Source organism: Salvia hispanica, chromosome 1 (genome assembly GCF_029641045.1).
Source record: "Salvia hispanica isolate PSC_SH4W2 chromosome 1, Shi_PSC_v1, whole genome shotgun sequence".
Lineage (NCBI taxonomy): Eukaryota > Viridiplantae > Streptophyta > Magnoliopsida > Lamiales > Lamiaceae > Salvia > Salvia hispanica.
This window is the reverse complement of record NC_142692.1, coordinates 24,781,512-24,796,378: the sequence shown is the minus strand read 5'-3', so window position 1 is coordinate 24,796,378 and position 14,867 is coordinate 24,781,512. Positions and strand designations below refer to the sequence as shown.

General features: G+C 37.1%; 1 protein-coding gene across 1 annotated transcript; it reads right to left on the bottom strand.

Annotated features, from left to right (window-relative positions):
- Positions 1-275: 275 nt before the first annotated feature.
- On the bottom strand, positions 276-4,406 carry LOC125222205 (cell division control protein 48 homolog E-like). The gene is made up of 9 exons (XM_048124702.2): positions 4,251-4,406; positions 3,935-4,100; positions 3,186-3,414; positions 2,104-2,870; positions 1,782-2,003; positions 1,631-1,702; positions 1,267-1,548; positions 816-1,175; positions 276-711 (listed from the first exon to the last, which is right to left on the bottom strand). Exons 1-9 carry the CDS (start codon positions 4,277-4,279, stop codon positions 421-423), a joined length of 2,418 nt encoding a protein of 805 aa, XP_047980659.1. The 5' UTR covers positions 4,280-4,406; the 3' UTR covers positions 276-420.
- Between the last annotated feature and the right edge of the window lie 10,461 nt (positions 4,407-14,867).

Below are 14,867 nucleotides of genomic sequence, written 5' to 3'. Positions count from 1 at the left end.
GTGTCATGTGTTGGATAGTAAATCCAGCTGTTTTTAAGGTCCCTCTATCTATTTCATGCTCTTTATAGCCTGGTCCAGTTAGCATTTCAAAAGTGCGACCAACTTCTGATTCTGCTATTTCTTGATGACTCTTATTCTGGACTACCATCTCCCCACCTTTTCAATCCAAACTAGGGTCCCTCTCCCTCTAAATCAGGGATTGGTCAATCTAGATTTCAGCCACTTTAAAAGCACATGAAGATTAAATTCATACCCAATTCAAATAGAGAAGCAGATGACAAGACGCATGGGAATTCAAATAAATAGTAATCTATAAAGTTAATACAATACAGGTGAATTCCATGAATGAAAACACCCCCATTTAGGGGAAATGGAAACTAGAATGTAGGGAGAACCATGTGAGATGCGGCTTGTGCGCACCTAATTATAAAGGTCATCATCATCGGCTGTGGCGGTGGGAGCTGCAAAAGGATCAGCTGCAGTAGAGCCACTAGTATTGTCAGCAAACCGGAACTCAGAACCAAATCCTCTTGATTGCTGCAGTGTCTGAGCAAATGACTGATACTTGCGAATGTCAGCATCACTCACACTCCTCCGAGCATACTTCATTGATTCCTCAAAGTGACCAGCCCTGATCTCAGCTACTTCGTCATCCACATCTTCCTCCATAGCTTCAGGATTGTCGCTTCTTCTCCTCTCCTTTTCAATATCCTGAAAAAATTACAGGAATGCACATTTGAGATTTGGTTTATCAAAACATGTCATGTTCCCAAAGCAAACCATTTTATCATTGGGGAGTCTTATGAAACACTTACTTTCTCGATGTTCTCTCTAATAGCATATTTGCAAGCACGTTGGCAGATTTCTGTAATGTCAGCACCACTGAAACCTTGAGTGTATTTAGCAAGGACTCTAAGGTCTACATCTTTGGCAATAGGCGACTTTCTCAGGCATGCTTTGAAAATCTGAAGGCGTGATTCCTCATCAGGGAGAGGAATATAAATCAGCTGATCAAGACGGCCAGGACGGAGAAGAGCAGCGTCAATTATATCAGGCCTGTTGGTCGCACCAATAATGAAAACTGTTTTCTTAGCATTCATTCCGTCCATTTCAGTCAGGAGCTGATTCAATACCCTGTCAGCAGCACCACCAGCATCTCCTTGACTGCTTCCTCTCTGTAAGCAAATAGAAGATCAGAAATGAAGTAAATTAGAAGCAACAAAGCAGTGAAAATTAAATATACTGATCAAGAGTTTCCATACAAACCTGAGTTGCAATTGAGTCCAATTCATCAAAAAACAAAACACAAGGGGCAGACTGACGAGCCTTGTCAAAAATTTCTCTAACATTGGCCTCACTCTCTCCAAACCACATAGTCAGCAACTCAGGGCCCTTAACACTGATGAAGTTTGCCTGACATTCATTTGCAATAGCCTTGGCCAGCAAAGTCTTTCCACAACCAGGAGGGCCATAGAAAAGCACTCCCTTGGAAGGTGACATGCCAAACTTCTCAAACTTCTCAGGATGCTCCACTGGGTATTGAACAGTCTGACACAGCAAGAGATTGAAAACATGAGTTCAGAGAGACACTTGTTGGCTTTCTACAGAGAGCAAGAAAACAGGTAAATACCTCTTGGAGTTCGCGCTTGACATTTTCAAGGCCACCAATATCTTGCCAGCTAACGTTAGGCACTTCAACAACCTAGAAATAATCGATATAATCAGATATGTGAAGGAACTAAGAAAACAGAAAACATGGAGAGGTATGACAGAGTGCTTACTGTTTCACGTAAAGCAGAGGGATTGCTTGTCCCAAGAGCAGTCTGGAAATGCTCATTGGTAACAGCCATAGAGTTTAGTATCTCTGCATCAATAGTGTCATCTTCCAAATCAATCACATCCATCTTCTCCCTGATGCATTGAAGGGCTGCCTCAGTGCACAATGCAGCTAAGTCAGCACCAACATAGCCATGTGTGTCCTTGGAAATCCTTTCCAAATCAACCTGAGAAATAGACCAATGTTATGTTATTGTTACTATATCTATGGTGATGCAGGAGGGATGAGATTAATATCAAAGAAAAGCTCAAGAAACTCTAGCTTACATCTTCAGCAAGCTTCATGTTCTTTGTGTGGATACGAAGGACCTCAAGACGCCCAACTTCATCAGGAACACCAATATCAATCTCCCTGTCAAACCTACCAAACCTCCTAAGGGCAGGGTCGATGCTATTGGGACGGTTTGTAGCACCAATTACAATAATATGGGCACGGGCTTTAAGACCATCCATCAATGTCAACAGTTGGGAAACAATTCTCCTCTCAACCTCTCCATTGGTTTTCTCCCTCTTGGGCGCAATTGAATCAATTTCATCAATGAATATGATGGATGGTGCATTCTTCTCAGCTTCTTCAAATGCCTTCCTGAGATTGCTTTCACTTTCTCCAGCTAACTTTGACATAATTTCTGGTCCATTAATAACAAAGAAGAAAGCACCTGTCTCATTAGCCACAGCTCGGGCAATTAAGGTCTTTCCAGATCCTGGAGGTCCATAGAGCAGTATTCCTTTTGGAGGCTTGACACCAATTGATTTGAAAAGTTGGGGGTGCCTTAATGGTAGCTCTACCAATTCACGAATCTGAGCCATCTGCTTGCGGACGCCACCAACGTCATCATAGCCAACCTCATCCAAGCGATTCTCATCCTCCCTTTTAATAGGCTCTCCCTCACAAAAGATCTCAGTATCAGGAGCAACTACACAGTACTCTGCGGGATCAGTTTCGATAATTTTGAATTCTACACTTCTCATTCCACCCCTGACAAGGAACATGTCACCTTTTCTCACTGGCCGATAAGCCTCCAGGAAATATGCTAAGGAAAATAAAAAAAAATTATTAGCCACACATAGAAACCAAGACAGCCAACACATGAAGGACAATTTTTCTATGTCAATCTCAGCAGCAACTTCTATAAACCAATTTCAATAAACCATATTCCAATTTCAATTGAATAGATTAGTGTGTTCATTCAAAATGCTTCCCTACTCTCACTCAATCAGAAACACCTGAACTCTGAATGAACCACGAAGTTACACGCATTCAAGTGTTCTGGTAAGATTAATCCTCCAAAATGTGAACAGGCCAAAACAGAGAAAAGTCAAGCAAATCAAAAGGCAAGCGAACTTACGTTTTAGGTAGGCATCAAAAAGATTTCCAGTAACCCCTTCGACTGTGTCATCAATGGGAAGAATGTGAACACGCTTCCCATACTTCACATCAGCACACTGATGCACAGAGACCACATCACCAAGCCTAACCCTTAAGTTATTTCTCACAACCTTGTTCATCCGGATCTTTGGTTCATCACAGGTATCATCAGCAAGGGCAATGCACACTGTATCCTTTCTTTTCTTACCCTACATCAACAATGATTAACATAAACATTAATACAGAAGGAAACAAAATTTATACCCAAACAATATAGTCCATGTGATTGTTGCAAACACCCAAGTTCTTCCATAGTACAAAATCACACCAAGAAAAACCAAAATAACTACAAAACAAAATCTAGCCGATAAAGGCTTAACAAGTGCAAGATATAAAAACAACCAGATATTAGTAGGGAATCAAAGACATTGCTAATCTCTGCTTAAGTCATACTCCGTACTACTTATCCTTCACAACTGCATCGCACAATACACATATAACCAGTGGTAAAGACATTGCTAACTAACAGCGTTGTGTCAAAATGTAACATATTTGTCATGGAAATACCACTTCCCTTAATAGCGGTATTCGGTTAAAGTTAAGTCGATAGAAGTTAAGTTGATTGAAATTGAAGTTGAACTCACATTAACCCCATAATTCCATAAAACCATCAAACTGAACGAAATTGACTTAATTTGTTAAGCAGAGAAAGTGGAGATGAGATAAAACCTTGATTAAGATGGTGTCGCCGCGGAAAAGCTGGAGCTTCTCCATCGTATCAGGGTGAAGAGACACCACCGAATTATCATCGTTGACAGCCTCATCCACCACCAGCCGATTCGGAGCCTTTTTCCGCTCCAAGATCGCAGTGCTAAAATCCCTCTTTGTACCCTTACTGCACATCATAATCAAAATTCAAAAAAACAATAAGAACACGAAAAAGCAATGAGAAACGTTTAACAATAACCAAGTCATATTCTTTTGCATCAGAATAATACAATCAAGAAATATTGCGCGAGATCTGATAATGAGCAGGAACACTTACGAATCGGATGATTCAGGTTGATCAGTCATGGTGTCGAAAAGAGAGAAACAATTCTGGGTTTGCAAAAGAATGAATTGAGAATGCGGATCTGAAATTAGGGGTGAGAGATGGAATTTATGGGGGGAGGGCAGGCGTTTCTTGTTTAGAAAGAAAAGGTTAAGTTATATACTCCTTTATTTCAAATTTTATTTTTCCTTGTATAATTCCTCTCTCTAAACTTTTATTGATGCCTTGTTTCCTAACATAATTCCTTTATTTAAAGTGTTATTGATTCCATAATTTGGCGTAAACTGCCTTATTTGATTATTTAAAAAATAAATGCCAAAATTGGTTATAAACATAGGGGAGCACTATGGTGACATCATAGTTAAAATGACAACCTAACATCATTATACGCCGTCTGATCTCTTAATTAGATGGATGAGATTGATTTGTAGGATTAGAGTACTAATTGCTTGTCTAATAACAAAATATTGCTTGTGTGGGTATATTTGTCATTTGACTATAAATGAAACCGATACAGATTTGAAAATCACGATTAATTTGGACTCTGATTTAGAATCTCTCTCCCCTATCCTGCAATTAATCGACGCTCTCAACCTAGAAACCCTAGGAAGAAATCGTTGATTTACACCAGTTCTCTTCGCCTCCATCCACGGAAGAAAGAACGTCGCTGCTAAAATCTGTCCAACCATGCTCTCTCATCGTTTATGATTGCATCTGGTGGAGGGCGACACTATCTGCTATGCATAGATGCCCCTATGATGCTCTTGATTGTGTATGCAATTTTTTGATTTAGTATTGCTGCTGATTGTTGGGTAATTGGGTAATTGATGCGTATTCAATTTTCTGATTTGTTGGTGATGGTTGGGTAATTGATATGTATGCAATTTTATGAATCGTCATTTCCTTCTAATCGTATGGTAATTGATGAGTATGCATTTTTCAATTTGCTATTTCTCTGTATATGCAATTATTTGATCTATGTATGCAATTTTTTTGATTCAGCTTATGCGTTGATTGCTTGACGAGTGTGTAGTGAATTGCTTGATTAAACATTATGGATCGCTTTATCTATACTTAGGTAAAAAAAAAGTAGTAGTGAATTGCTTCATTGCGATTGATTAAGCTTATGCATTAATTGTTTGACGAGGGTGTGGTGAATTGCTTGATTAAACATTATGGATTTCTTTAAATAGTAGTGAATTGCTTCACTGTGTTTGATTAATTGCTTGTCTACATAATACATATTGCTTGCTTTGAATCTAATTCGTTTGATAATTGCTTATTCAGTGCGTTAGAAATGCTTGTTAAGTGTGTTAGAATTGCTTGTTCAACAAAGTGCTTGTTCAGTGGGTTAGAATTGCTTGATAAGCATTGAAATCGTGGAATGTGCTTTTTAAGTACATTATTATTTAGCTATTTCGAATTGTCTGCCCATTGAAATTGCTTGATAAACGTTTTGCTTTTTCAACATGGTATAATTGCTTGTTCGAAGTGTTAGAATTGCTTGATAAACGTGTTGCTTGTTCAGAGTGTTAGAATTGCTTGTTCAGTTTGTTAGAATTGCTTGTTTAAGCTTATTAATTGTTCCTTTAAGTTTTGCTATAATAAAGCATTGGATATGTGTGTCAAAAGGCATATGTATAATTTGCTTATTAATGGTTGGGAATGTGCTTGTTAATACATGATAAGAGTAATGGTTTTCGTCATGCAATACATGACACGATTAAACAATGGTTAGAAAGAGGAAGGTAACCGCAAAGCTGCAGAAGAGGACTCTCGAAGGAAATCAGTAGAAACTCAAAATAAGTTCTTGGTGTTAGGTTTGGTATACTGAAAAACATGTTTCGAGTAAGTTTCGCTCGAATAGAATCTTGCTTGTATAAGTAAAACTCTATAATCCACTTTTAACCCGATTCAGTATTATTCGAGCAGTTTCGCATGAATAGAATCAGTATATTATTACATTGTGTTTGCTTGTGCATTTATAAGATGTTTTATAAACATTTAAATGTATAAGAAGCAAACAAAGTCTAAGTCTTTTGCTTAGTAGACTGGTTGTGGGCGTCGTCCACTTTAAGGTAACACAGTCGGTTCTATGCAATGCTTTGCAAAAGAAAAAGAATAATTTCACAACCCAGATAGGCTTAGACTACCTATCGTGAAAGGTTGCAATGTCAGTCCGATTATTTCTAAGCCTTACTGAAATAAGATGACATTGGTGTGGTATAGCACTGAATGGATCTAACAGCAAGACGTGTCTTTATGCTATCTACTGAAAGACTAGGTCTTGATAAAATACTATCTCTTAATCTACATACGTTAGCATTGAGCATACGGTATTGATTATGCACTACTTTGACTTATCAAATGGTGCAGGTTTTTCGCAACCCAATAATCCTGATATATTGGGTAGTGGTATTAATATCTAGCGGTGCTAGGATTGCTATTATGTTGAATTGCGCGCGAGGTGATTCTCGTTTGATAATGTCCTCAAGAGGAGCTTGAACAATGTTTTATTATTCGGAAACTGGCCAGTTGGAGTTTTATCACTCTATGAATAATAAATAAGTGTTTCTTGCTAAGTCCACTCTTGGAATTAATAAGATGTTAATTAATTAAGTCCATAGCAGACATTAATTAATTAATGGACATTTATATCTTAAGCGCGAGAAATAAATAATAAACAAAACGGAAACCCGGATTACTTGTAATTTCGGATTTGGATGGGGAGTGCAATATTACTTCTGTAGTGGCTGCTCATAATATTCCAATATAAGCTTGTATTAAATTGTGAGTTCAATTTAATTATTAAAAAGCTAATTGGGGGAGCCCATATCCAAAACCTTCCATAGATCCCTGACTGGGCCCAATATGAACTTAATATAAATAGGAGAATAAAGGAGAGACAGAATTACAATTAATTATTAGATGTAATTTTCGCCCCCTCTCTAATTAGTAGAGGAGTTCAAAAATTCTTCAGCTCTTCTCCGTGAGGAATTTTCTGTCTTCTTTATTCGAGTCCTAGTATTTTGATAAGATCAGCCCACCCTGATATCGAGATACAGTTCGGGAACCAGTCAGAAGATCCGTGGTCTAGTATTGAAGATCATCGTGGAGAAGGCGCAAGCAATCGTCGATTCTTTGGAGAATCAAATCGGTAACCCTAAACCGTAGAAAGCATGTTTAGGATTTATATTTTCTAAGCATGAATTATTTGCGTTCTAGCATGCAATTATCTGTTTAACATGTGAATTGGTTAATCGCATAATCGATCAAATAGATCCATGTCTGATTTATTTGTTTTGTACAAGTCTTCCTCTGTGCAAGGGGCTCCTAACCCCAGCACTTGGATGACGTAATGAGTACAACAACACACCACTTTGAAGAGGCGCAATAGAAGGGACCCGTTGATGCTGAAAAGATGGTTGCAGAGTACCCCAGACCTTGAACGGTGAATGATGTTTTAGGAGAATGAACTTCATTGTGTTTTGTTTAAATTTTTTTTTAGAAAACTAACTCTTGATGGTAGATGACCGTTTGTTTCTTTTGATGTATACATTGATGGTTTTTGGGTTACTTTTTGTTTGGTGTAGACATTGAATGTTAAACACGCATAAGTCATTATTTATAATGGTAAGCAAATTCTGACACATTGGCAAGCAAATTGCGATACAAATTTTGAGTTGAGTACAAACAACTTCAAGCACTAATATGTTTAAATCCTTGGTAATACAAAGCACTAAATGATAAATTGACATGCAATATGTGATGCAATTAAATTATAAAGAAGAATATGGAATTAATGACAAAATATGTTATTTCATATAACGAAGCAAGCAATCTGGTTTTAGACCTTGGTTTCATAGTTTGACCATGGTTTTTATGACATTTATCATCATCTGGATTTATGCAAAAATATAAGTGTTACATAGATTGATACGTTTTTAATACATGTGTTACTAAAATGAAATAGAGTGCATACCTTCCTCACTAAAGAAGCAATAACCAACAAACAAGCATGCAATCTGGAAGTCATTCTTTACGACAATAAAATTGAGTTCATTGTGGAATGTTTTTAAAAATGTAGTATGCACACTTTGCATAACAAACAAAAAAATGTGAGTTGTATTAATCAACAATCTATTAAACATATGTAATCTTCACATTTGGTGCATTAAAAATGATCATGCAAACTACACCATAAAATATGCAGTAACCAACAAACGAATATGTAATCGAGTAGTCATACTCTTCGACAATGAAACTGAATGCACTATAAAATAGTTTCAAAATGTGGTATGCAAACCTTAAATATTAAACAAGCAATGTTAATTGTAGTAATAAGCAATCTATTAAATATATGTAAATGGGCATGCAAACTTCCCCAAGAAAAAAAGCAAAAACCAACAAAAGAATATGCAATATAAAAGAATTTTGCAATCTAATACTCATTATCACACAACAATGAAATTGAGTGCTCTAGCGAATGGTTTAAAATACAGAGTATGTAATAAGCAAACTACTAACAAGCAATGCCAACTATATTAATAAGCAATCTATTAATCAAACTATGTTCGCCCAAAACAAACTACGTTAAATTACAGACGATTTTTCAATGAAATAAAAATCCCTGACTCTTTTCCTCTTCTCACTTGCTGATAATGCTGAGGAGTAACTCTCAATACTTTGCCCAACCTCTTCCATCCCAGCTGAAAAATCGTAGAAAGCAATCCCCTATTCAATTTTATAAAATTAGAAATTGCCTACCTTCTATAAAATTACAAATTACCGATCTCCATACAATCTAACAGTTCTTCAACTCTTTATCATTAATGATATCATATTCCAGATCGTCTAAGAAATCATGGCCGCTTTCTTGTCAATGAAAAATTACTGATCTCCAATATAGCATCACTTATCTCCATTGATCGATAATTAGAAATCTGGAATCGTGAATTGCTTCTGTTGGTTAAAGATTATAGATTGATTTTCTAGAGACGAAGAAGAAGATTCTGTGAACAAATTTGACTTGAAATTAGGAGGAAGATAATGAAAATAACGTAAATTAAGGGATGAGAATAACTGCTCCAAAATGTATCTACCTTCTTTACCCTTTCACGATGAAATATCATTTTTTTAATTGAATTTCCCCTGCCAGGTGGCAGGCTGTGTGCCATCAGTTTTCAAAATCTAATGGTGTTATATTGGTGGCATGTTGTCATTATAAATGTTGTTGTCATCTTAACATCTCCCTATAAACATATTTCCATTTTAAGATTTGAGTGAACTGTATTTAATTTTTCACTTTCGCACATAAATGATACCTGATCTTTATTTTATAGTATCATTTTTGGTACCTTGTGACAAAAATAATTCATGTACCAAACATGTGATTTTTTTGTTATGGAGAATATTTTTGAAAATTTCAATTAAATGGAGTACCAAATATGTGATTATTTTTTCTTCCATTCTTATTTCTTTTTTAGTTTCTTCTTCATTCTTTTTACTTCATTTTCTTCTTTTTTTTAGTATTTTATCTTTCTTTCTTATCTCCTTTTTTCTCCTTAGTTTATATTTCTTCTTCTTTCTTTTTTCTTTTATCTTTTTTCCTTTTAGTTTTTTATACATACATGATGTGGATTCATGTAGTTTATGATCCATTTCCCAAGAATTACCCATTTATGATGCTTGATCTAGATATTTTTGTGAGATTGATTTTCAATTTAACAAGAGCAACAAAGAGACAAAAAAGAGATCCAACCACAAAAATTGAATCTAAACAAGAATGAATGGAAGATTAGGAATGGAAAGCATGTGTATAATGATGAGATAAAAGAACTACAACCATAGGACCTTGACCAAAACAATGGAAACAACTCTAGGCAACTTTCATTAGCTCTATCACCTCTTGGCTCCACTACTCAATGGATACACTCCATTGATACATACCTCTACTTGAATTACTCTAGGAGAAAAACAAACAACCTTCAAGGAAGGAATTGGATACAAACCTCAAAGAGGACACTCTCTAGGGAAGAAACTTTAATTCAGCAAAATCTGAGGAAAAAGATGACATCAAAAGGTATTTATACTAGGGTGCAATTCCCAATGAAAAGGCCCACAAAATCTGATCCGCGTCACTCTACCCAGCCGGGTGGAATTAAGGGTGTTAAGTCACTTGGCCGGGTGAAACCTCCTGACTTCTTCACGCTTTGGACGGGCCACCCGGACGGGTGGCAGAAAGGTCACCCGGTCGGGTGGAGAAGCTTGGCCTTGGCAATTCCAGTGGATGACACCCGGGCGGGTAGCAGAAAAGTTACCCGGGCGGGTGGAGCAACTTGGTCCTGACCATTCCAGTGGATGGCACTCGGCCGGGTGAGCCAATGCTGCAGAATCTACCCGGTCGGGTGGAAGCTCCCAGCCTTCAAATTTCAGCACAAGTCTCATGGTGTGCTCCTCGGTCTTCATAGACTCCTCCAGCATGACCTTTTGGATAAAAGTAGAGAGTCCCTCATGTAGGCGCCTCGTCATAGACGTCGTCATGGGCCTTCCGGGCGTGGTCGTATCAATACATCAATTGCATTCATAATATAAATCAAAAACAAAATTTCTAATTAAATTAATTAATAATTAAATCAATTGAATTTTTTTATTAAATTACTTTATACTCATTTTAAGATTGAAATACCTAACTAAAAATATTCAACTCTTTATATCATTATGAATGCAATTCACAATTATTATTACATAATATTATATGATTCATAATTTATATAAGTATACTACAATTATTTATTAATTACTACTCCCTCCGTCCTAAGATATTAGACCCCTTTCTTTTGGGCACATGAATTTAGGAGATAATTGTTTATTGGTGTAAGTGGAGTTGGTAGTAGAGTAAATTTCTACCATAAATAAAAATGGTTCAAGTGTATTGGGACACCCCAAAGTGGAATAGGGGTCTAATACATTGGGACGGAGGGAGTACTAGTTTTTAGTATTATAACAATAATATTTTTATAATAAATAAATATAATTTTAACTATAATTATAATTAACTATATTTGAATGATATTAAAAATAAATTAATTATTAATTTATAACATCAAAATAATAATATTAATATTGATTAATAATAATAGTATAAAGAGTGAGGAGAATAAGAGAAGATATTCCAATATCACTTTTGGTACTAATTTTATGTATACCTAAAATATCCTTTATGACACAAATGATAAAATGTATTTGTTTAGAGGGCATTTTGGGAAGAAAATTGCATTAGGTACCAAAAATGTGATTTATAGGTACCAAAAGCGATATAAAATAAAGATCAGGTACCATTTACGTGCGAAAGTGAAAGATCAGGTATCATTTATGTAGTTCACTCTTATGATTTTGGTTCTAAACTTTATTTTTTGAATTTTTGCATCCTGAACATTTCAACTCGTATCACATCAATTTTTAACAGTCAACTATATTAATCCCAATTTTGACCAACTTAATCATGTTGATTGTGATTACCAACTCCATAATTATAACCTTAATTATTTTATTGATATCTTTAAAATATCAAAATAAATAGCATCCACTGAAGTATCCAGATTCACCACCTTCATGGTTGTAGCCACCTCCGCTGCGTCCCCCTCCGTCGCTGCTCACACAATCCCTCGCCATGTGACCTGGCTCCCCACAGGAGAAACAAGCCCCGCCGGAATCGCCACCGCCGCGATTTCCACTAGGACATTCCCTAGCTATATGCCCAAATCATCCATAGTTATAACATCCTCCACCACTTCCACCGCCTCCGCCCCCGTTAGAGCAATCCCTAGCCATATGCCCAAATTCACCACAATTGAAGCACTCTCCACCTCCTCCGCCGATACGATAACCATATCCGTTGCCATCATTTCTCCAATCACCACAATGGATTAACTAGGGTTAGACGAGAACAAGCTTAGCTCTCATGCGCCGTCGTCCAGGAATACACTTCACCGTCCGATCACCGCTCGGAGAACAACGGTGCCGTCAAAGTGAGAGCGGGAGGGTGAGAGAGAGAACAACGATACCGTCGCCGCTCTTACTCTTTATTTTCTTTTTTAATATTATTTATTTTGGTATTTTAAATGATATCTCCTTAAAATAATTAAGGTTATAATTAGGGAGTTGGTAATCACAATCAACATGCTTAAGTTGGTCAAAATTGATATTAAAATCGTCGACTGTTAAAAATTGACGGAACCGTTAGTGTAGGACCGATTGTGATCTGAGTTGAAATGTTCGGGATGCAAAAATTCAAAAGATAAAGTTTATGACCAAAATCGTAAAATGAGCATATATTCAAGACCAATTTTGGCCTTTACTCTTATTTATACAGTACATTATAACAGGAATGTCAATTGAATCTGATTGGCCTAACAAATTAGTTTGAAATCTAAAAGTTGAGAGTAAAGGTTAAAAATTTTAAATCCAAAACAATCATTATTCAAATAGCCCAACAATCCAAGCAAGTTGGCCCAAACCCAAATAAATTAATCCAATTGACATTCCTAATTCTGGCTATGGGAGCATAGCTAATTCCGTAGAGCACAGATAGTTCTACTCTTATTGGTGTCATGTTTATCAGTTTGGTGTTCAATGTAGCCCAAAAGTGGACCAGCTTGTCCATGACATCAACTTCAGTAACAAATGTCACTCTCCTTATGAGATGCCTCTAACTCGACCATCATCGGTTTTCGCAGCTAGATCATTAATCATGACCTCCCACAACGTTAGTATCTATGAGTCTTTTGATGTGTTGTTGTTGTAAATGGCGTAGACTTGTGTTGGATATATTAGAGTGGACTCTTATTTGGTCTATGTTATTTGTTAAGCCCGAATGTTATTAATTGGGCTGAGCCCAATTACTTACCCTCTTTCACCAGATGCTGCCACGTGCCCTCCCTCTTGGATCTTGCTTCGCAGCCGTTGGATCTAGGCCTGTGCTTGTTATATGAGAAGGCTATGCGCCGTTCTCATTCATTCTGACTCTCTAATCTCTCTCTCTCTCTCTCTTCATAGCTTCTCTCTCTTATTCTCTCTTCTTCTCCGATGATCTTCCGGCCATCTCTTGGTGATCTTCCATGGTTCTCTGATTGGTAGATCTGTTGTGAGTGCTGGTGTGAAGCAATCTCTTCGATTGCTTGGTGCTGGAGAAGAACTAGGGTTTGTGAGAACTTGAAGGCAGTGTGTTGAGATCTGTTCGGTGGAACTTGATCTGGTGTGAGGGGTTTCTCTGATGGAGGTATTGGTGGTCTGAGGGTTAACTCTATCCAATCCATCGGTGCTCCCTTGGGTCTAGTTTTGGAAGAATAGATCAGTGTTGTTGTGGCGGGTTCTGAGCCAAGTTTCTTTGATCTATTGTCTTTCTCTTTGTTCTTAGTTAGTTTCTTGTGTTTAGATCCGAGAGGATCTTTCTTAGTGTTACTAACTTGTGTCTTGAGTGTGAAGGCTGAAGTGATTACGAGGAAGGCTGAGTTGACAGCTTCAAGACCTTGTAATAGTTAGAACTAGATTCTTTGTAATCTTAGTTTGTATTGCTTGTGTAAAATCAGCCGCGTGGGTGAGAGTTAGACTGAGCTCTCTTGTACAAGAACAAAGAGGTCTCGGTAATTAGTGAATCTAGACTGATCTGATCCCTACAGTGGTATCAGAGCCACGGGGGGATTAGTCTAGCACGCCGAGTCGCTTAAGGAGGTGGGCAAGTGGAATCCTCCTTCGAGAGAGGATTCACTCTGGTAAATTGGCTTTACCTTTCTTGTTTAAGTTTTCTGTTTAGTGCCAAATATAGGCTTGGGCTCTTGTTTTCTGGTAGACAGTCTCTGGCAAAGACTTATGACTTCTGTGCTTTCTGTTTTCTGTGTTGCTTCCTGTGTTCTTGCAAAAATTATTGCTAAAATGGCTCAACATGTTGGTTTGGTTCCCTATAATGGTAAAAATGATTTTGCTATTTGGAAACAGAAAATGAAATGTGTTTTGATTCAACAAAAGGTGTTTAAAGTTGTTGATGGTACTTTACCTGAGGATACTGCTCAGGATAAAATTGATGAGATGAATGATCTGGCTAGGGCTACTATTGTGTTAAATCTATCTGATTCTGTGATTAGGAAAGTTGATCATGAGGAATCTCCTACTGAAATGTGGAAATTACTTGATACTCTATACTGAAACCTCTATGTCTTCCAGAATGTATTTGCTTGAAAAATCGTTCAAATTCAAGCTTGATCTTGCTAAAGATATTGATGACAATGTGGATAGGTTTCAGAAGTTAGTTCAGGACATTAAGAGATCAGGTGATAAAACCATAGATGAATACACTAGTATAGCCCTCATGAATGCCATACCTAATTCCTATAGTGATGTTAAGGCTGCCATTAAGTATGGTAGAGACTCTGCTCCTCTAGACCTTATAATTAGCTCCCTGAAATCCAAAGAACTTGAGCTTAGGGAGAGAGCTGCTGATAAGAATGCATATAATAAAGTGTTGAATGTCAGAGGAAGATCTAAATCTAGAGGGGGCAATGACTCAACTTATTTTAACACAAATAATACCCGCAAGTGTACGGGGCTAGTGTA

Coding starts and splice junctions, on each gene's coding strand:
- LOC125222205 (XM_048124702.2), bottom strand. CDS start 4,279: ATGACTGATCAACCTGAATCATCCGATTC. Junction 4,101..4,250: donor CAACCTGAATCATCCGATTC/GTAAGTGTTCCT, acceptor TATGATGTGCAG/TAAGGGTACAAAGAGGGATT. Junction 2,004..2,103: donor ACATGAAGCTTGCTGAAGAT/GTAAGCTAGAGT, acceptor TCTATTTCTCAG/GTTGATTTGGAAAGGATTTC.